Consider the following 20910-nt stretch of genomic DNA (forward strand, 5'->3'; position numbering starts at 1 on the left):
TGGCACGTAAAACACCTGAAAGAAGAACGTATCCGTTATACCCTACGCCGAGTTTCAAAGTTCAACAATTAAATTTAAGCAAATGAACCAAACTCATTGCTTATAGCAGCATTCTTTATTACGCTGGGGCTAGGTTTCAGCTGTGGATATATTCCACAGAATTAATTCCTAATTAAATCATTACTAAAACATCATATTGGTGGTTGTTTTTTATACAAATGTACTCCACATGACCAGAAATAACGGCGAACAAGTTGTTTTCATTTTCCTTAATGTGAAACTGTGTTTGGGCATTACGAGGGTAATTAAGCGGCCCTACATTCCCTGTATCTAATAAGTTTCTAGGGAGTAACACCGGCCAGGTGGACAGAGGTGTTTTTCATTAAAAAGGAAACAAAGTATTACGCAAACTGCATTGTGTGCCAGCGAGGTGCGCAATGCTTCTTACATTTACTGCGCAATGTAGGAAACACATAAACAACGTGTTTCTACGACGACTGTCTGAAATTGAACTGGCATTAACTAACGGCCTAATTTAAAAACATAACTTCCTCAATATATAATCGCTGTTCAAATGACTAAGGGGAAGCTGTAATTTCGGAATAGAAGTAAGTCAGTGCTTTAAGCGTAACCATTTATTAGAAGCATTATGTCTTGCAAATGTTTCGCGAAATGCTGACTTTAAAATGTGCGGCGAACTGCATTGCTGCTCCAGCAACTTTTCCGTAGTGTGTTTTTACCATGACTGCGGGAATAAATTTACTGCCACAGCAAAGTATTTACTGCCACAACAAGCACTGCACATACCGACTCTCGAAGCTGGCGTGAGCCACAAAATTTCTGGCAGAGTATAGCACCTTCATTCCTAGCTGACCTCAACTCGACAATTACACACCGCATTTTGAAATAAATGTTTATTACTGAAATTTCCTTTCTCTAGTTCTGTTCCCTGAGCTAAATGAAACATGTTATTCTACACATGGAATATGCTTGCATTGATTTTTATTACACTGTAGTTATTGTATCAACACTTATCACGTAAATTTAGGTTTCCGGCACTTCTATGAAGTTTGGTCAGTAATAATTATTTTGTCAGAAACCATCTGTTTTTTTTATTTTTATTATTATTATTACGAATCTGAGGCAGACGTCGCCGAATAACGCGGCAACAAAGCAGCGAACAATTTTTTGTCGACAAATGCACTGAGCAGTTTTTTTCTTTTTTTGCTAACGCACTGTCACTCTTCCACCTCGCTTCCCTCCACGCTCGTTTGAGTTGCCCTCAAACTTTAACCGAATACACCTACACAGTACACTCAACAAATTTACAAACGCTAGCAACCACAGAACGCCCCAAAACTGAGGCGTCAAATGCAAGTGCTCATATTCTTGCGTCGAATAGATTAACAACTGGCAAAGCTTAGCAACTACATTTTAAACATTGAGACACCGCAAACAGAACACCAAGAAAGGAAAGAATTACGGAATGGTACTCGCCGTTGACGTCTGGTTTCGCCCTCGGCCGGTAGTGACTCGGGCCCTTACACAAATGCCGGCTGGATACCGCAGCTTTTTCCGTTGCTCGTTTCGTCTTGCGCTGGCGTTGCCGATTTGTCTTCTCGTAGAACACTGTTAAAGGACAAAATAAAGTGTGCTTACATCCTTGAATGCAAGGCAGTGAACCGACGCCCTCCGCTGTCCAAACGCCATTTGACAACTGTGGGGCCGGATGTTCTCAAACAAACATGCAAACCCAACTTCCGGCAAGCTTACTAAGAAAAAAAAAATGTTCCGGCGGAATTTCGCGTGAACACCCGATATGTTTATAATGCACGAAGTAGCGGACGTCTCCGGAATAATTTTTTTTACACCCTGGAGTTCTTCAACTTGCATGCAATGCATGGCATACACGAGCGTTCCTGCATTCCGCCCCCAATGGAATGCAGCCATCGCAGCCAGCATCCAACCCGCGAACTCATGCAGAGCAATGTAACGCCTCAACCACTGCGCTACTGCGGCTGGGGTGCCTCGCGTTTTATTTTCTGGGCATATAGCATTCCTGAAGGCCTTTCTGTTGCAGTTATCAGGTTCGGCGTACTAATTACTGTCATTATGGCGCAGAAGCAAACAAAGCGCGCACAAACGCTCACAAACCTGCCCCGAGGCCGAAATTAATAACGCCATATCCCGTACAAACAATTTGAGCTTTGTTAGTAAAATTACAACAAAAAAGGGGGAGAAAGAAGAAAAAAGAAAGAAAGAAACACTATTTGTGTGAGAGTGCGGGCAGCCTACTAAGCCAGAAAAGACGCGAAGACGAAAGACGGCTGTGGTTTACGCGTCATCTCGTCGTGACGTCATCACTTTTTAATGGCATGTGCTCAGGCTTAGTTATTTTTTTAATCGGTAATTATGAAATGTATCGCATTCTAAAAAGCCACAGAATGAAGTCAGCAACATTTAAGACCTTTTAATGAGCCAAGACGGCTCAAATAGCGTGATAATATTAAAAAAAAAACTTCGAACCCCATTTTCTCTTATAATGAGCCTATTAACGCGAAATTAAAGAAAATATAGTTTTAAACGAATGCATTATTCGTCTAATCTTATTCTAATGTTTGTCTTTAGTGTCCCTTTAGACCTGAGTCGTTACGGTACGTCAGACAGACAGCATCATTAAATCTATGTACAGAAAATGGCTTTGAATAAAATAACATTTTCAATCAGATACACCCTGTGAAATTAGAATTACGAAAATGAAGGTTTTAAGTTACGCTAGGTCTTGAACCGCGATCCTGCCAAATTCCAGCGAAAAAACGTTCCCGCTGAGTCATGAAAGCGAACGCCGCTACGGGCTTTAGCATCGCTTACGTCTACGGGAGCTTTTCTGTGCTAAAAGAAAAATGTTTTAAACATCTTCTGGCCCAGTCACCATCTGGCTTTCAATGGTTTCGTGGTGGAGTGCCGCTGTTGAATTTTCTCACCCAGAATAAACGGTCGGTTTAAGCGTTCCTACGCGGAACAATGTAATTAGGTGTCCTTAGCGAAGTGTACTAGAAAACATCGCCAATTCAGAAGGCAGACTACTGGGACACAAAGCTAAGGCGCGAGCAAGACAAGAGACAGCGCTACTTGCAACTGAAAGTTTATTCGAAAGGTTAGAGACTATAAAAAAACCCGACGTGTCCTACGTCGTCAAACGGCATCAAGAATAGCAGTGAAAAAACGGAGAATATTAATCAGTGTTAGCACGCCAAAGACTACCACGTCGCTTCAGTATCATGAAGCGCTATAGGAGCATGACTGACACACCCTGTCCACTTTTTCTTTATCTTGCGGGCTTCTACAACTTATCTTGTCGTTTGATCTTTGTGCTTATAAAGGACTTGTTTTTTTTTTTTTTTTTTTTTTTTTTTGGAAACTGAGGTGTGCATTTATCTTGTGACTTGCAGTCTTACACATGCATTGCGAGATGCGAGTGTGCCCGTTGCCTTTTGTGGAATTCAAATGCTCCTTCAGCCTGGTGTTTGCTAAGGTCTCTGTATTTTTCAAAGGTAGCGCAAACTCCGCCTCTCCGCGCCGTTTCCTCCTCGCCCCTCCTTCTCGGCTGCCATTAGAGAGCGAAGCGCACCCGGCCGCTACCGGCCGCTTCATTCCGTATCGCATGCGGCGCGTAGAAACGCTTGCTTGAAACGCGACTGTTCTGGGCGCATTTTCACAAGGCTGTTCGTACGTCAGATATCTATACGCAAGATATGTAGTACCTTCAATTATTAGTACAATCTGCGTCGCTCAGACGAAGGAAACGAAAGGTAAAACAAGTTAAACACAATCCTAAGCAGTCTTTACTACTGCTGATTGTTTCTCGGAATCGAATGGTGTTCTGTTTAGCTGACGCATTTACGAAAACAAAAGAGCTGCATAAAACTATGCACACACAATACAGCGGAGACATTTATGTGCTAAATACCCTGAACGCGCTTTTTTTTTTTTTCCAAAATGCATCCACGCGCTTTTGTTTCCCCCTAAGTTATATGTTGTGGTTCGAATGTGTGCGCGCGCTTTCTGCGTGTTGCTCTTTGATTGGTGACTTCTCCATTATGCTCATTTTATGAGAAGTCATGCTAGTATTCAGATTGCCAAAATGCACCCTTTTGTTCGCCGCAGAGCAGAAACCAGAACTTTTTTTTTTTTTTTTTTTTTTTTGCTCAGTCGTTGGTTGATGGTGAACTCGCGAACGCACCCACCTTCCCGCGTTCATGACTAACGGCGTTCATCACTAACTGTTCGCCGTTTGAGGTTTCGTTTGCCAAGAGGAACCACAAAAAGCTTGCCTCCCCTTGACAATGCTATTTGAACATCCAACAGCACAGCAAGTCGGCATCGTGCTGCAGCCGAGGGCGTCTTGAAAAATGTAAAAAGCCTACGCATACACTCGGTTGCCTTGAAGGTGAAGTCCTAGCACCCTTATCCTGTCTACCTGGGGTATATAGTGCCCTTCAACCGTGAGTTGGATATTCGGGGGCGATGTGGAGAAGCTCTGATGGTGGGGGAGCACCTAAGATTCTACTCGTGACCTACTTGTTCGATCTGGTCAATGGCTGCTTGGAGGGTGTCTGGGATGTGCTCGTTCGAACCTCCGGTCATCCACAGCGTAATATCGTTCGCGTACAGTGTGAATCGGAGGTCGGGAATCTTCTTGAGAGTGAAAGCTAAAGGTCTCATAGCCAAATTTAAGAGGACAGAGGAGAGTACTGCCCCTTGGGGCGTACCAGTGCTTCCTAAACGTATTTGACCTGATTGTTCGCTGCCTAATTGGAGCGTTGCAGTGCGCTTCGTGAGGAAGCTGCATATATAGCGGTAGATTCGCACTCCACAGTTTATACTGTTAAGTTTGCGTAGAAAGACCAAGTGGGACACATTATTGAAGGCTCCCTTGAGGTCGAGGCCGAGCAACGCTTTTGTGTCACGTGCGTCGCTCGGTTCAATAATGTCTTGTTTGAGCCTTAGCATGACATCCTGGCAAGAAAGAGACTTGCGAAATCCAGTCATTTCCGAGGGGAACAAGCGATTATCTTCGATGTATTTGGAGAGGCGCAGGTGGATTACGTGCTCCAAGATCTTCCCTATGCATGAGGTGAGAGAGATAGGATGGAAGTTAATTATCAATGTGAATTGGCTTATTCGGCTTGGGAATGAAGATCACCTTGTCTGCTTTTCATTGTTGAGGTATCTCGCCCTCTTCGAGACAGTGGTTGTAATACTCGGTGAGTTTGCGTATGGATTGCTCATCGAGGTTGCGAAGCGTCTTATTTGTCACAGAGTCTGGACCTGGTGCCATGGTGGTTCGCACTTGGTTGAGGGCATGTCGAACCTCCGCTTCTCTTATGGGGCTGGAAAGTTCCTCATTGGGTTCACCAGTATAGTCGGGCATGGGTATTTGCGTAGGAGGGGGCATGTGTTTGGAAGCCAAGTTACTGAACATTATCGGCAGGTCCGCTGCATGTTCATGTAGCAGTTTATTGATCTGGTGGTTATTATGCGTCCTAGACGTGGTGGGGTCCAGCAGGTGCCGCAGCAATTGCCAGGTCTTTTTAGTGCTAAGATGACCATGTGCTCCTTCGCAAACCTGAGTCCATTGCTGTGCAGCGAATTTGAGACCGTATTGTTCAATCTGAGAGTCCAATTTGGCGATTCTGATTCGGAGTTTGTGAAAATCGTAAAGTACGACTTAACCACAACCTACAGGCGTGGTAGCGTCGGATTGTAATATGAATATACGAGAAAAAAGCCTGATAATCCGCCACAGATCTTTGAATACTACCGCGTTCCACTCTTAAAGGCGAAGCTTAAGCGTCCTCCAATTCTGATGGTGCTTCGCTGTACTTTAGTTCTAGGCAACATAGGGGAATGTTGAAAACCGAGCCTTTCTAAATTTTGGACACACGCGCGCCTCGGGGCAACAGCAAGCAATTAATAAAATAAAAAGGCCCTGGGGCCTTCCCATTTTGATATAAGGCGGCTTAAATTGCTAAAATGTCTTCCCAGCAATGCATTTGTATTTAGAAGTGAAGCCGACTTTAAGGAGATCAGTGTAAGCTTGATCTTTGTAAGCTGGCTCTCCCACGTTGTGTGTTGCAGTGAAGCCTACTCATAAAAATGTGATGCGAACGGAGCCCGAAAGCGCTATCGCATTCCGCTCTTAAAGGCGAAGCTTAAGCGTCCTCCAATTATTCTTTTATTGTGATAGCAATTATACGGGCACCCCAGGCGGACTTCTGCCGTCGGCGTCGCCGTCAGGTTCCGTATAAAGTCCAAGGACGATAGTATTATTTCTGCACGATCCTACTTGAACCTTATTTTAATCTTGCCTTGAAATGACGGCTTTCGTTTCGGTGAGGCTTCTTTGCTACTAAGGGCATGTGTTCAAAAGTATTAGTGCCGATTTGGTTGCACAGAGTGAATCAACACTTGTTTAGAGTGGTCAACCAGTTAACTTGGCCGTTAACTTGGTGCAGCTGTTCAAACTCCCACAGAGGATGTGCTGTCGCCTCAGAGGAACACATGCAACCAAACAACGAACACGATTTGGCTGTAAAAATATATTAAACTTTATTAACTTACAGTGAATATATCAGAGTTAGTACAATGTATAAATATGAAACAAGAACTGCAGAGTACAAAATGTGCGTCATTGAATCGGACCCTGGTGTAGAGAAGAAATATCGGACACCAGACGTTGACGTTTTGGTCTACGCATCATCGACATAATTTTTCACATTATAAGGCACAAGTGGACAAGAATCTAAGAATTGCAACGGCCTAAACAAGAAAACGTGTATGTAAACAGTGTAAAGATAATTTGATGCAAACTAACTGAAGTAATGTGTCTCAATCTTTACAAAATATATAGGCGATCTTTGTTAAAATTTAAATAAGTAGCAGCAGAACACGACCGGCAAAAGTGGTCACCTATAATAGCACATCCACACATAAGTGTAAGACGACGAAAAGTCCTGTAAAAGCTCACAACAAACGTGTCACATTAGCAGAAAACAAAAACAAAAAATCACGTTATGGACATGGCGATGGAGCATCCAGCTCTCAATGGAATGCACTTTGAAGTGGTTTCACGTTAGAAACGGGATTAGTCCGAAGCCACGAAGCGCCGAACTTGATGTGCGCACACAAAAGCTAGAAGATGTCGCAGAAGTAAGGCACACGTTTCGCAGCCGATCACGTGACAGGGGACGATCGCAGGTGTCTGGATGCTTACTGCACAGCGAAACCGCATCGATAGGCAACGCAAACCACTCACTCCGACACTTAACAACAGCGACTTTCGCGTAGCGTCGAACATGTTCCGTGCAGAAAAGCTCTGGAGGGTATTTCGTGGGTAAGGCGGTCGTCTCACCGCCGATCACGTGACCGAGAACGACGGCAGCTTTCTGGAAGTTTTCTGCATAGCCAAGCCCCATCAATATGGAGCATAATTCGAACTGATCTCGAGGTTGGCTTTGGCGGCCTCAATCCAGGTGGGTAGCAAGCTCCTCGTTGCCGCAGCTATGAAGGAAGAGGGCACGGATTCCCTCATTTCAAAGGATCACTTGGAGACGTTGATGAGATACTTGCAACAGTGCGTCAGCAAGTGCTTCTCGCCGGTCTCTATCTCGCCGTTCATCTCTCGCGTGTAGATGTCCATGCCGTACTGGCCATCGTCCGGGAAGGCCAAGAAGAAAGTGACCAGGTCGTCGTGGACAGTGTGCGAGACGAACTTGGAGAGCTTCTTCTCTTCGACACCGTTCTTGTGCAGGGTGGCCATGAAGTCGGTCAGGGGCCGCGTCATGCGGAACCGCACCTCCAGCTCCCTCGAGGAGAAGATGAGGGCGTCCTCGTGCGTCTCCGGCACGAGGCCGAACAGACGTGTCGCCTTCATGGGCCCCCACTCACCGGAGGCACAGTCCGGCAGCGGTACCATGACCGTTTGCAGGTCTTCGCAGACGATCTTGAACTTGCACACGCTCTTGAACTTCATCGGCTCGCCCGTGAGGTACTCCCGCGGCGTGACCGCGTTGGCGAACACGTCCAGCAGGAGGGCGCCCGAGCACGGGGCGTGGACCCGGAAGGCGACCACGTTGCCCACCATGCTCTGCATGACGAACCGCTTCAGGCTGACGCCGTCGAAGGAGTCGCGGTCGCTGTCGTAGAACTTGAGGTTGTAGTGGAAGATGAGGCTGTGCGACATGTCCTCCGGCATGCCGATGCGCACAGTGGCGGCGCCCGTGCTGTCCGTGTACAGGGTGGCTTTGGTGTCGGTGTCCGGGAAGTACAGGCCGTACCGGAAGAAGAGCGACCGGACGAACGGAAGCTCCTCGAACTCTCGCAGCGAGATGGGCCTCTTGAGCAGCTGCCACTCGGGCTGGAGCGGGAAGAACTCGTAGATGAACTCGCGGGCGTCGGTGAGGAAGTAGTGGTCGTCGTACTCGTAGCGAAGCGAGTCGGACTTGCCCTTGCTGCCCGGCTTGGGAACCTCCTTGGCGTTGACCAGGTGCCGAGCGCCCCAGTTGCACTGGACGAACCGCCAGGCGCCGGCGACGTACACGGCGTTCCAGGAGTTGCGGAACCGGTTGTCCTCGAACCGCACGCCAGGCTGGTAGCCGGCGCTCTTGGAGTACCCTTTGATGACCACACAGTGCAGGCCGGCATAGCTGAAGAGGACAGAGCGAAGCAAGGGTCAGGCACGTACAAAGATACGGCACCTGACGAAACCTGCATTACGTAAAAGAACTGCACGGGATGCTGTGCACTCGTTCTGCACGACACCGAAACAGTGGGAAACGGGTGGCGTCGAGCAGGTTTCGCCAAGTTGCACAGACGAAACGATTATTTGGGTGCCGTATCTTGCTAACTAGGTCATGAAGTGCAGATGAATGAAACAATGCTCGCGCGAAGGAACCCAAACAAAACTTGCAACTTTAATTTTCACATTAAAGCTTTGCAGAAGGGGAGAAATGCAATACTGCATGCTGCCGCCAGAGGCACCGGCAACAGTCACCAACGCCACGCGCGTTCGGTGCGAACGCGGATAAAACGCCGACGGCGTCGAAAACAGTTCTGCGCATTGCTGGTGCTGCTGCATGTCCATGTTTATACAGCTGATAAAACTACTATCTTTACTCCGTTTAGCTCTCTACTAATTTGCTATCGCAATTGATGCTTCGCCTTTCGGGTGAAACTACGACAAATTTTTTCTCTCTCTTTCTTAATGTCAACTAGAATATCGGCTATCCCCGTTTGCTCTCTGATCCACACCACGCTCTCCCTGTCTCTTAACGTTAGGCCTAACATGCTTTGTTCCATTGGTCTTTGTGGAGTCCTTAACTTGTTCTCGAGCTTCTTTGTTAACCTCCAAGTTTCTGCACCGTATGTTAGCACCGGTGGAATGCAATGATTGTACACTTTTCAATGGCAGTGGAAAGCTCACAGTCATTAGTATACATGTCGGCAAAGGACGAAACATATTTCCTTACCTGCAGAGCCTTTTGAAGAGCACGTGATAGCTCTCTGTCCCATGCTTGATTCCCCTGAGAATGCCCATGGGCGTGTCCGCGATCACGTTCTCGTCGAAGTGCATCGTGTTCAGATTCTTGACAGTGATCCACCGGAATATTGTCCTGGAACAAATGAAAATCACCAAGCTTAATTCAGTGACTCTTGCAATTCCCTAACTTCATGACTGCAGACACTCAAGCTGCCTCGAATTGGCCGTAATACGTATGCAGACTCTATAGTATATACATAAGCATGGCCACCCACCCGTACCTGAAAACCGCTCAACTCCTGAAGGCGAGGGCAGCTTCTGCAACCTTCGAGAGAAAGTCCTCCGAACGGGCGAACTTCGGCCCATTCCTTGTAAGCTCAGAGCTGTCAATTATCCCGATAGGTTCTGCGACAGCACCGTCTTCTGCTTCCCTTTTTCGAAGAGCGCGCGCATCTATTCCCGGATATGCTCCTCGCCGGAGCTCTCATTTCCTTAACTCGATTACGGCAAACAGTACTATGAAACTCGCGATAAAGTACGCATCAGCATAGTATCAGCATAGTCACTCACTCCCACTAGAAAACCGTTCAGTGCTTCTCCGCTGTGAGAAATACTGCCGCAATATTTACGACAATCCTCCTTACGGACAACCTCAGGTCTGTTTTCTAGCCCGTTAGCGAGTGCCGCTTCTTTCGGAGCTTCTACGGCTACTTCACCTTCGAAAACTACACCATCGAAGAGCACGTGGACCGCTCCTCTAGCCATCGTACCCTCGCTGCCTGAACGCCATGGAAGCAGTAAACTAGGAGGTAGCGTAGCGCGATAAGATGAAAGCCAGAAACGGTATGCCCAACACGTGACCATGTCAAGGTGAGATTTAGTATCTTGAACCGCCGGGCTAGTCGCGCTCAGCGCACGCCCTCCCCCTCAAAAAGAAAAAAAAAAGACTACGAGCACGACAGCAACGTACGGCTGCCGCATTCGCGCGGCGCGACGAACACGATGATTGGGTTCAGATAAGGACAGACTAAGCGGTGTCCCGTCTAATTTTAGCCTTAAGCGAAATTTTTACATCGGGTGAGAAAATGTCTCTGTAGAAAGGAATCAGCCTTCCTTTTGCGAAACTTAGCACGGATTTCTCGGAAAAAAAAACTCATTCTTATTTCACTAAAGGTGCAGAAGAGTGTTTCAACGACTTGCAGATTTTACAAATTCGAAGGCCTATTACCCTAGAATTAACGCATGGTACCCCGCCAATATTTTTTTCGGTAACTTTACGCCACTAGTATGATTGGCCCACGGGAGATTTAATTTATGTCACCCGCAGTATGTTTTTCAAACAATTTCCAAACTTCGGTTTTGAGCAAGTGCCTCTGCCTGACCCCGAAATCATGGGTTTGTTGGGGCCATTTTAGCTAAGGCGATGAAGCTGAAAATGTTTGAGAAATCTTCAATAGGTTTCTCGCAAATTTGAAATAGAAGTATGCAACTTCACCGCATATTTATTTCGTTATAAAATGCCGAAAGTGCCAAAATTAGTAAAATAGCGGGAATCAGAACTTTTCATAGATGTTTAAAAAAACAATCATCACCAATTTCCATGAAAATATTATAGAATACCGACTCAGGACTGGTAAATCTACTACTGAAAAAAGTTGCATTATTTTATTTTAAGTAAGAGAATTAAGCCCATTTTTTTTACCCGCGTATGGTAATCCAAACGACGTTTCTCGTTCTAATAATAAAATAAAGCTCATATTTAATTCCGAACTCATTCTTCCTGTTATAGTTGAGGAGATGCGCGACTCTCACGCGTCCCCTCATGTTGTTTTCCCCGCATGGCTCCCGTCTCCTGTAGTCCGGCTTCGCCGCGTGGCGTTACGGCGGCGAAGGTCGGTGTGGTTGCGGCGCATTGCGAGATGGCGCGAGTGTGGCGCTGCCAACGCCATTTAACGGCGGGGTTACTTGGGCCCAAAAGGAAGAAGGCGCTTCCTCTTCGAAGTGTGGTCGGTGAGCGATGCGGACGTTCCGCGCGTGCGCCCATCCGCGCTTCGCGAGACCGTCTCGCGAGGCTAGTAGCAGGGCACCGGTATGGACGAACACAGACCGTTCGAACGCGCCACCGTTCGCGTGACCGTACACGTGAACGACTAGGCGATGCTGTCTAGCATGGGGCGAACATATTCGCTCGCTATCCGGTCGCGGTGAGTCGGACTTCCTCGATTTGTCGCGCGCCCATCGGCGTAGTAATTTGGCTAACGTGTATTAGTGCATGAAAGGTGCAATAAATGCCCTTTTGATTGTTTACACTACTGTGTTGTCGTTTCGTTGTCCCAAGAGCACGTGTGAGACCCCCACATAATAAATGAAGAGCGACTCAGATTGTGTCTTTCTTGCTTTTTTTTAGCCATGACCTGAATTGAGTTTGAGTTTGCAGTGCTCCTGCATTCGTATTGCTACCACGGTACGTTGAGGTAGCAAGCCCTGTGAGAGCGCATACAGCAAGTTTTTCAAGCGAAACTTGTATATGCTAGCCTGCGCCGGCAATGTAACGCTAAAACTACTATGGATCATACCCGTATTGAATATGCGGATATGAGCCAGCGACAAAAAATAAAGACAGAAAGAAGAAAGGAAGGAAGGATGAAAGAAATAGCAGGTGCGGGGAAAGCTGCGCTGGCGCGAGATAACGTGACGCGCGCTACCAATGAGGGTCGTTTGGTGTGTGGCGGGGAGGGAAAGAGAAGGAAATGGGGTTGGCGCGCGCTCCGCCAGGCTTCCCTCGCCTCAGATCAGTCTCGGCGAACCGTTTGGGAAGGCCGCGCGTGGTGCGTTCCGCCGAGAAGCAGGCTGCGTTTGAGCAACGGCGCCGCGAACTCGCCAGGGAAAGGGTTCGTCGTCGACGTGACGATTCCGAAGCCCAGGCGAAACCCCGAGTTGGGGTCCTCGAGTTGCAGGAGCGCGATGTTGAGGCCAAACGTCTGCAAAGAGCCACCTACCCTGAATTTAGGGCAACCGAAGCGGAACGCCTGCGACAGCGTCCTCTTGCCACGAGCTTCGCTTATTATCCCCATTTCTTCGACAGGGGAAGAGCACTGATTTTTTTTCACTAGTCGCGAGAACATATTCTTGGAATTGATCTCTAATTGCATCTGCTATCTGAAATGCTCGCCGTGAACATTAACGATGCGCCAGATTGGGTCAAGCGTGACACCTTCCGTCTACGAGCGTCCACACCTTCCTCTGGGACTGTGAGTCGTGTGCACCAGTGGCTACTTTTCCAAGTGTGTTCAGGGAACAAAGGCACCAGAGTAGTTACGCGCTACCCTCGCCCTCAAGGCGGAACCTTCGGCGACTTTCGACGCTCTGGTTGGAGGAAAGTGTGGCCGCAGATTTTCCTGGCCTAGGGATCTATGGAGGACAAGGTGCACTTAAGCGGACCTTTTCGGCTCATCTGGAGAGTGTTCTCCCATTTCCTCTGACATGTAGAGAGTGCTCACCCAGAACGATGTAGTCTGCTCAGATGTACGACGTAGTGCGCTCCGTACTCCGGCCAGTACGTGTATCCCCTTTGTTCTGTAAACAAGTTTGCCTTTCCTGCGTATATAAACCCCCTGTTCCGTTTCCCCTACCTCTCGACCTCGTACTCATCACGAAAGAAAGAACCCTCGTCAAGTCTGCTTGGACAATGGCGAGGGCCCGCTAAGCCTTCATGTGACGCACCGGTAGCGTAGGCCAGCGAGAAACCTTCTGAAGATTTGTTAAATATTTTTCAGCTCCATCGCCTTAGCTAAAATGGCCCAAAATACCCCTGATTTCGGGATCAGGCAGAGAGAGTCAGTTGCTGAAAAATCCAAGTTTTAAAAATTTTTGAAAAACATACTGTGGATAACATAACTAGCTTCCCGTATTCTAATAGTACTAGTAGTGTAAGTTTACCGAAAAAAATCTGGCGGGGTACAATGCGTTAACTTTAGAGTGATCGGCCTTCGAATTTGTAAAATCTGCAAGTCGTTAAAACGCTCCCTTCGACCTTAAGTGAAATCAGAATTTTTTTCAGGAAATTCGTGCTAAGTTTCGCAAAAGAATAATTGATTTCTTTCTACACAGACATTTTCCCACTCGTGTAAAAATTTCGCGTAAGACTAAAAATAGTCAGGATTCCCGCTTAGTCTGTCCTAATCTGAACACACCCGAATGCATACGTTGAAATAATCGACCGTAGCTGCACCGTCACTCCTACTGAAACGTGCATTATGCCAGTATAATTCAGCATATTTTTCGCATGCATCTCATGCAATTCCTACGGAATCTACGCGAATTCCACATAAATTACGTTTTAATTGCCGTGATAATCGTGCGGAAAACATGCGGAATTACTGGAGGGCCCGCGGAACGTTTCTAATACAGATATCGGGAGAAAATGATGCGCAGAGCAGTTGGCGAAGCACCCAAATTGCGCATCCATTAAAACGTTCTGGGAACCAAGCACACTGGACAGAGTCCGCCGAGCGCAGGGTCAAATGATGGGTCAACTTTCTGATGGAGAAAAAAATTGAAGGCTTTGAGGAGAGCTGGCTTGCGAAGGCTGGCTGTGTGTCGCAAAGCTCCCTCCTAGTTTATTTCGTTGCTCCATCCTCAACACCCACTGTTATGCCACTAAATTCTGGGGTTTTACGAGCCGAAACCCCGATCTCGTTATGAGGCACGCCATAGTGAGGGAATGTGGATTATTTTGACCCACTTGGGGTCATTTATGGTGTACTTACTGCCCGGTACACTAGCGCACTCGAGCTGTGCCGCCGCCTCCTCCGTAGAGCTGGCTTTCCCACATTGCAGTGGGAGTGAAGCAGTGAAGCCTGCTCAGAAAGAAAAATGTAATACGAACGGGGCCCCATAAAGCTATTCCGTTGTGGCAGCACTGAATTTTAGAGAGCTAGCTCTAATACTCCAGGTACAAATCCGGAAAACGTCTGGTTCCGTAAATCTGACATTCACGCTCAGCCAAGGTCAAACTGGGAATTAGCCTGCCTAATGCGTTTTAGACACGCACGCGCCTCGGGGCAACAGCAAATTAATAAAATAAGAAAAAAAATTACCGCGTATCTGCGTGCTTCGCTGCAAATGTCGTCGAAAGACGATAGTCTTCTGCCGGCCGTACTACATGAGTGCTGGTCTGATCCGTGGCCACCCGTGATGCTGTTCTCGTACCATTTCCGTCCTGGCATGAAGGTTTGTTTGAACAGATTTCATTTTACCGCATTATTTCATCAAGCGGCCATTTATGTTTTGCCCTGCCTCAGACATCGCTTCCTTTATGTTGAATCGGCCGCATCTGGCTGGCATTGATAAAATTGAGGAGGCGCTGCGTGAGACATGGACGCCATCTGGCAATACATCGGGAAACATGAGCTTGTGCAGAGGGTTTCCTTCCTCCATGGCAGAGGGCGCTCGTCGGCGCGCAGTCGGGGAACGTCGTTCGTCGGCGCGCATAGCATGGCATTTTCAGCGCAGCTTAAGAAACTAGGGTCTTTAGAGTTACGTATCTATGTATTTTCTATTAAAGGAACACACCTCCTAATACTTACCTAGTGATGTTGCGCCTCAGATATGCGTAATATTTACTTTGTGATCGATAACGTTCACAAGTATGAACAGCCGTACCAGTTTAAGTAGTGTGGGCGGTAAGCAAGTGGTCCAACTTTGGCCGGGTGGCTGAATCGGGTGACAGACAGACAGACAAACAGACAGACAGACAGACAGACAGACCAAACATTCAGCGTTTAAGTTCCCCAAGAAAGACTATCGTCTTTAAAAAGGTCCTAGGGCCTTCATGTTTTGATACTATAAAACGGCTTATAGCGCCCCTGTAAAATATCTTCCCAGCAATGCATTTGCGTTTAAAAGTGAAGCCGACTTTAAGGGTATCGGCGTAACCTTGGTCTTTGTGAGCTGGCTTTCCCACATTGAGTGTTGCAGTGAAGCCTACTCAAAGAAAAATGCGATGCGAATGCGAACGGGGCCCAATGAAGCTATCCCATTCCACTCTTAAAGGCGAAGCTTAAGCGTCCTCTTTTTTTCGCTGACCGTGCGCGTCTGCGCTTTAGTGTGCGTCTTTCGAACGGTGTAAAACTTGCACACGGAAGACTCACTTGAACGCAACTAGACGCGCAGGGCGAACATGGCGTTCGTTGTTTTCGTAGCTACGCAATTTGTAGGAGACGCGCTTCACTACCCTTTTGCTGAAAATGATCGTGAAACTGATACGTCGGTGTGCAAGTTGTTGGCTGCAAAGACGGCGAGAGTGGTAAAAAATGCTCTGCACCGGTTTACCGCAAGACTAGCAGCTTCGGCAAGCCTGGTTGAGTGTCAGCCATCCGAGTTTAGTTTTGCCGAGTTTAGCGTGCCGTAGTGGCCAAAACCGGATGTAGTGGCGTCTCCGTGAACATCTGAAACCAAATTTAAACTTCAGTGGGCGCAGCGTGTAAGGCCCCTAGATAAAATATCTAGGGACCTTAGGAGCGTTGGGGGCACCGCGCCGCTCTGCTGTGGCCTCCGCAGTGCAAGGTACGAAGAAGCGGGAGTGAAGGGCGATCTTTGAACTCCGCTTCTATTGAATGAACTGAAATACATTTTGCTGGAAAATATTTCTAAACGTGTCGTCTTTCATGTCTTGAAATGCTTTGCACAACTACGATAGAGTGTTGCAGGGCCCCTTTAAGGGAAAGTTTGGGTGTCAACAACGCTGGTCATTCTCAGTTATAGGTCCAATCATCACTATATCACGCCGGCGTTGTGATAACCGTGGAAGAAGATCGGAAATCATTGCTCATAAGTAGAGCACACGCCAAATGGTTTCTTACCTCGCCTTCTCAACGTCCGACACACAGCTGCATATTAACTGCCGCACCAGGTCTGTGAAGGTCTGCTGGTCAGCTTGCGCCACCTGCACGTTAGACGAAGCAACGTTTTCCATTCACACGGTGCCTGTAACTGAGATGGCAAATCGAGAAACCCTGGAGCTCAAACAGTGTCTCTTGAGACGTCGCAGCGTCACAACAGTCGCGAGCAGCAAAATTTTGGAGAGCGCGGAATCTATCAAAAAAGTTCAAATTGCTTCCAGCACAGCTCCGCAACGTCGAATCGCCTCGATACATTGCATTATGCTTCCATACATTGCGATGCAACCAACCCCCGTATAGGTTTTATCACTTCATTTCAGCCGTCATGCCCAAGCTGCGCAGAAAACATTTTTTTTTTTCGCAGCACCATTGGTCTGCAAACTTGTTCTCGCGACTGTAAACCATTGAAAACAATAAGGGGAGGGGGGGATCGGGTGTTGACCGTAAAAGCGCAGAGTAATAACAGCGATAACTTGCGCAACTGTGGATACCCAGTGCTTGTAAACCTGCTTTTCTCGCTCTGTTTGTTTACCTGATTCCTTAATTATTATATAAATAATTAGTTTCGAAATTATTTCATTGACTGACTGATTTTGGACGCAAAATCGGAAAGCGAATATTTTGCCCTCCATTTTATCCGCTAATACCCAAACATTTTTTTTTTATGCCGTGTAAAAGGATATCGAGTCGAAGAAAATACTTCACCGTGCTCAACTAAACTACTGTTACTCTCTAGTGTACCCATTTATAAAGTAACGCTGTAAAAGGTAACGCTGGCTAGTCCCTACGTGGGATTAGCCGGGTGACACAGGGTCTCCCCTGCGTCTTCTCTGGACCTAAATAAAGTTATTTCACTCACTCACTCACTCACTCACTCACTCACTCACTCACTCACTCACTCACTCACTCACTCTCTAGTGTACCCACTTAAAAGGTAACGCTGTAAAAGAGAGAGAAAACAAAATAGCTAAGCCAGTACTGACCAGTAAGCCAGTACGATAGCAAACTCTCCAAGTTTGCTATCGCATACTTAGAGTTTGCGGATGCGATAGAGTTTATGCATGCATGCGATAGCTGAGTATGCGATCGCACACTTAGATTGTGATGATTGTGATGTCTCGATAGCTATGCGCGCGTACGTCACATGGAATTTCGCACACTCATTTATCGAAATGATGTTTTCTGTACCTCGCATCATTCACAAACATATGCTTTGGTGCACTACTGTGACGCCCGCTCGCAAACGCTCATTACACCTCGAGTTCTCTGTTAGGCGCCTCGAAAGTTGAAGCTCGCCTTTAATGCAATCGCATTAAAGGCGAGCTTCGCGAGGCGAGGGGGGGGGGGGGGGGGGCATGCTCTCGCCAATGCGAAAAAAATTTTCCTTTTTTTAAGCAAGCTCTTACTTCTTACTTCCATAAAGGTACGTCTCAAGAACACACATTGACCTTGCCAAAGCAAGTGCCAGAGACCAGTTTCAGACTATAAGTTAACCTTCGACCTCGTGGCCAAAAATAATTTTGACCTACTGTATCTCGCTTGGTTTTTAGAGAAACCGTTTAATATTTCAATTGGCATGTATCTGAGCAAAGTAAAGAAGAACTAAAGCAATAAAAGCATTCTAGTTGAAGTCTTTCCTGCTAGTTGAAGGGTTGCAAGAAAGAGCACAGATGACCTCTGCGGCTATCGTAGGAAAACACGCGCTCACGTTTATCGCGATCTGGTCCAGTTCCGAGAACACCTCGGGGTCGGTGTAGATGTCCGTCTTGGAGATGGATGCCGGCGTGGGCGGGGGCGGATGACTCGGGTATGGGTTGATTTCGTCGTTCGTGAACTCCTCGCCTTCTCGCTGCATAGGAGATCGCACATGAAAAAAATCAAGCTTAGACTTAGACGAAATGAAGTATTAAATTCGATAATTTCGAGAATACTAGAGTTATACTTAGCCTTTCCACTGGTTCGTAAACGTTTCTGTCTGAAACCGCTTGTACGCATAATTACGCACAATATTACTTACACCAGCAAGCTAAATACTTAGTTGTTTGCTCTGGCTGGTGTCCTTTATTTGCAAACTGTTCAGTCAGACTTCAAAATATCGATGCATAAACAAGATGGCATGCATCTTCCTGTAATTCTCGCGCCTCGCACAAAATTCAATATAGCGTTGTGTATGGAAGAAAAAAGTCAAGTTATTCTAGTTATATTTAGTTACATTAGTTAGAAAAAGTTCAAAGAAAACTTCAAAGCACTATACCTTTCCTCCACATGTCCTTTCTTTTACTTTCTAATTCTAGATTTACTTTCAAATTCGGAACGCCCAGTTTCACGAATATTCATATTGAAATTATAGCAAAAGAACAGGAAATATTTTATATTCTTGTTAACTATATTGTTACACGCTGATATTAGGGATAAACATTTTGGATGGATTTCGCTATACTCGATAATTAAGTTATATCGGTGTTTCGGTACATCAAGGTTCCACTGTTGTTCGTTGTGACACCTCGTCAACTAGCCCAGATAACCACCCTTGTGCACCATTAGGATTCGAGAATTTTTGCGCCGTCGTTGGATACACCCGTACAAGCTCGTCCCTCTTCGTGATGAAGTGGAGCCGTTACATCTGATATTCTTTACAACTATACTGTTTCACGCTGATATGTGGGAGAGACGATTTAGATATTACTTCGCTATACCCGATATTTTCGTTATACCAGCGTTCGTTATGGCCAGGTTCCACTGTTTCCTGTCACACTTTACCAAGTGTTTAGACATTTCTTCGCTATACCCAATAATTCCTTTATACCGGTGTTCGTTATGGCGAGGTTCGACTGTTTGCTGTCACACCTTACCAAGTGTTTAGACATTGCTTCGTTATACCCGATACTGCCATTTCACCGGCGTTCGTTATGTCGAGGTTCGACTGGTGTTTGCATGTCACACCTTACCAAGTGTCCCAGATGACCATCCTCGGCGCACCGTTCGGATTCGAGAACTGGGCGGGTGGGGGGGGGGGTATTCTGCAAGAGTCCCATTTCGGCCTGCTGCTGATTGGTTGCAGCTGCACGATGAGGAGGAGACAGGTGCCCCCAGCCAACCTCCTCCTTGCTCGTACAGCTGCAGCCCATCAGCGACAGCCGAAAGGGACAGTCCACTAGGTGGACTCCTACAGAATACCCCCCTGGTGCACACCAGAGCCCACAAACGTTGCACTCACCCGTATCAGCTCGTCCCTCTTCTCGTTGATGAGGTTGAGCATCTCCTCGCTGTGCTTCTCGACGAGGTCGGCGGTGGCGGCCCGCTCCTGCTCGAGCAGCTTGCGCGTGAGCGACTCCTTCTTGCGGTCCAGCTTGATGGTCATGTTCTTCTCGAGGTCCTCCTTCTCCTTCTGGTGGCGCACGGTCAGGAGCCGCTCTTCCTCGCTGGTGATGAGCCGTTGCTTCTTGCGCCGCATCTCCTGCTGGTAGCGGTACGTGAGCCGCTCGAGCTCCTTCTCCCACTCTTCCTGCGAGGGGGAGGAGGAACACGCGGCTATACGTCAATCACCGTCTTGCACTGATCGAACAATCGATCGATCGATTCACTGACTGACTCAACGTGGCCTCGGATTATTTTTTGACCACCTGGGCTTCTCGAACGCGAGTCCAAGTCGCGGTACAAGAGCGTTTTTTGGCACCGACGACCTTGCGCCCAGCAGGAGAACGCCATCTGTTGCGCCACCAAGGCGGGTGATTGATCTATTGACTTAACTACTCAATCGATCAGTTAGTCATGATTGTTTAATCAACTGGCAGATTGAAACACTTCAAACATTGATCCACTGATTGATGGACTGATTGATTAGTCCACTGATTGATTGACTGATTGATTTGTCCACTGATTTCATGATAGTTTCACGTTATATTGTCTTATCGCTGCAGTCGCAAAATAAGCAGGCTGTGCGAAGTATTCAGTTTTTGTCGGTGCCAAACTATCTGTAGGCAACACAAAAATACGGCATATGTATTGCTCTTTTCTAGCGAAGCACTACACTTTCACTAAACTGAATGCACTATACAACGTCGTACCTGAATTTGGTGCGTGATATGGTGCTCTTCCTCTGCTCGCTTTTTGGCAAACTGCCGGTAGAGGTCGTCCTCCTCGAGTCGATGTCGCATCTCTAACGTCCGTTGCGTTTCTGGATCCTGAAATAGACAAAGGTTGGGAAGAGCTCTTAAATGCGGCTTATTTATTCCATTAGGCATAAAATATCTTGTCCGCTGCAGAGAGAAGATGCTTAAACTGTAAACTATTGCAAATGATTCAAGGTTTAAACGTCAAATGACGGTATTAGCACTGGTCAAACGCCCTTATTTCTTACACACATAAAGTGAAAAAATTTAATGGTTAAGTGCCAAGCGTGTGTGAACAAGTTAGCGCGACCGCGTTAAGGAGACCAAGGCCCACAGTACTCAACCGGACCGCGGG

General features: G+C 47.0%; 1 protein-coding gene across 2 annotated transcripts in view; it reads right to left on the reverse strand.

Annotated features, from left to right (window-relative positions):
• Positions 1 to 6587: 6587 nt before the first annotated feature.
• LOC119433503 (hillarin) overlaps positions 6588 to 20910 on the reverse strand; it is a 103828-nt gene continuing 89505 nt past the window's right edge. For both annotated transcript variants that reach the window (XM_037700740.2, XM_037700741.2), the window contains exons 2-7: positions 20511 to 20627; positions 19661 to 19948; positions 18152 to 18292; positions 16405 to 16487; positions 9531 to 9674; positions 6588 to 8708 (exon numbers count right to left, since the gene is read on the reverse strand). In XM_037700740.2, coding sequence (XP_037556668.1) covers positions 7604 to 8708; positions 9531 to 9674; positions 16405 to 16487; positions 18152 to 18292; positions 19661 to 19948; positions 20511 to 20627 — 1878 coding nt within the window. In that variant the 3' untranslated portion in view covers positions 6588 to 7603. The remainder of the gene's footprint in view (positions 8709 to 9530; positions 9675 to 16404; positions 16488 to 18151; positions 18293 to 19660; positions 19949 to 20510; positions 20628 to 20910) is intronic.

This window comes from Dermacentor silvarum, chromosome 11, assembly GCF_013339745.2.
Source record: "Dermacentor silvarum isolate Dsil-2018 chromosome 11, BIME_Dsil_1.4, whole genome shotgun sequence".
NCBI classification, from domain to species: domain Eukaryota; kingdom Metazoa; phylum Arthropoda; class Arachnida; order Ixodida; family Ixodidae; genus Dermacentor; species Dermacentor silvarum.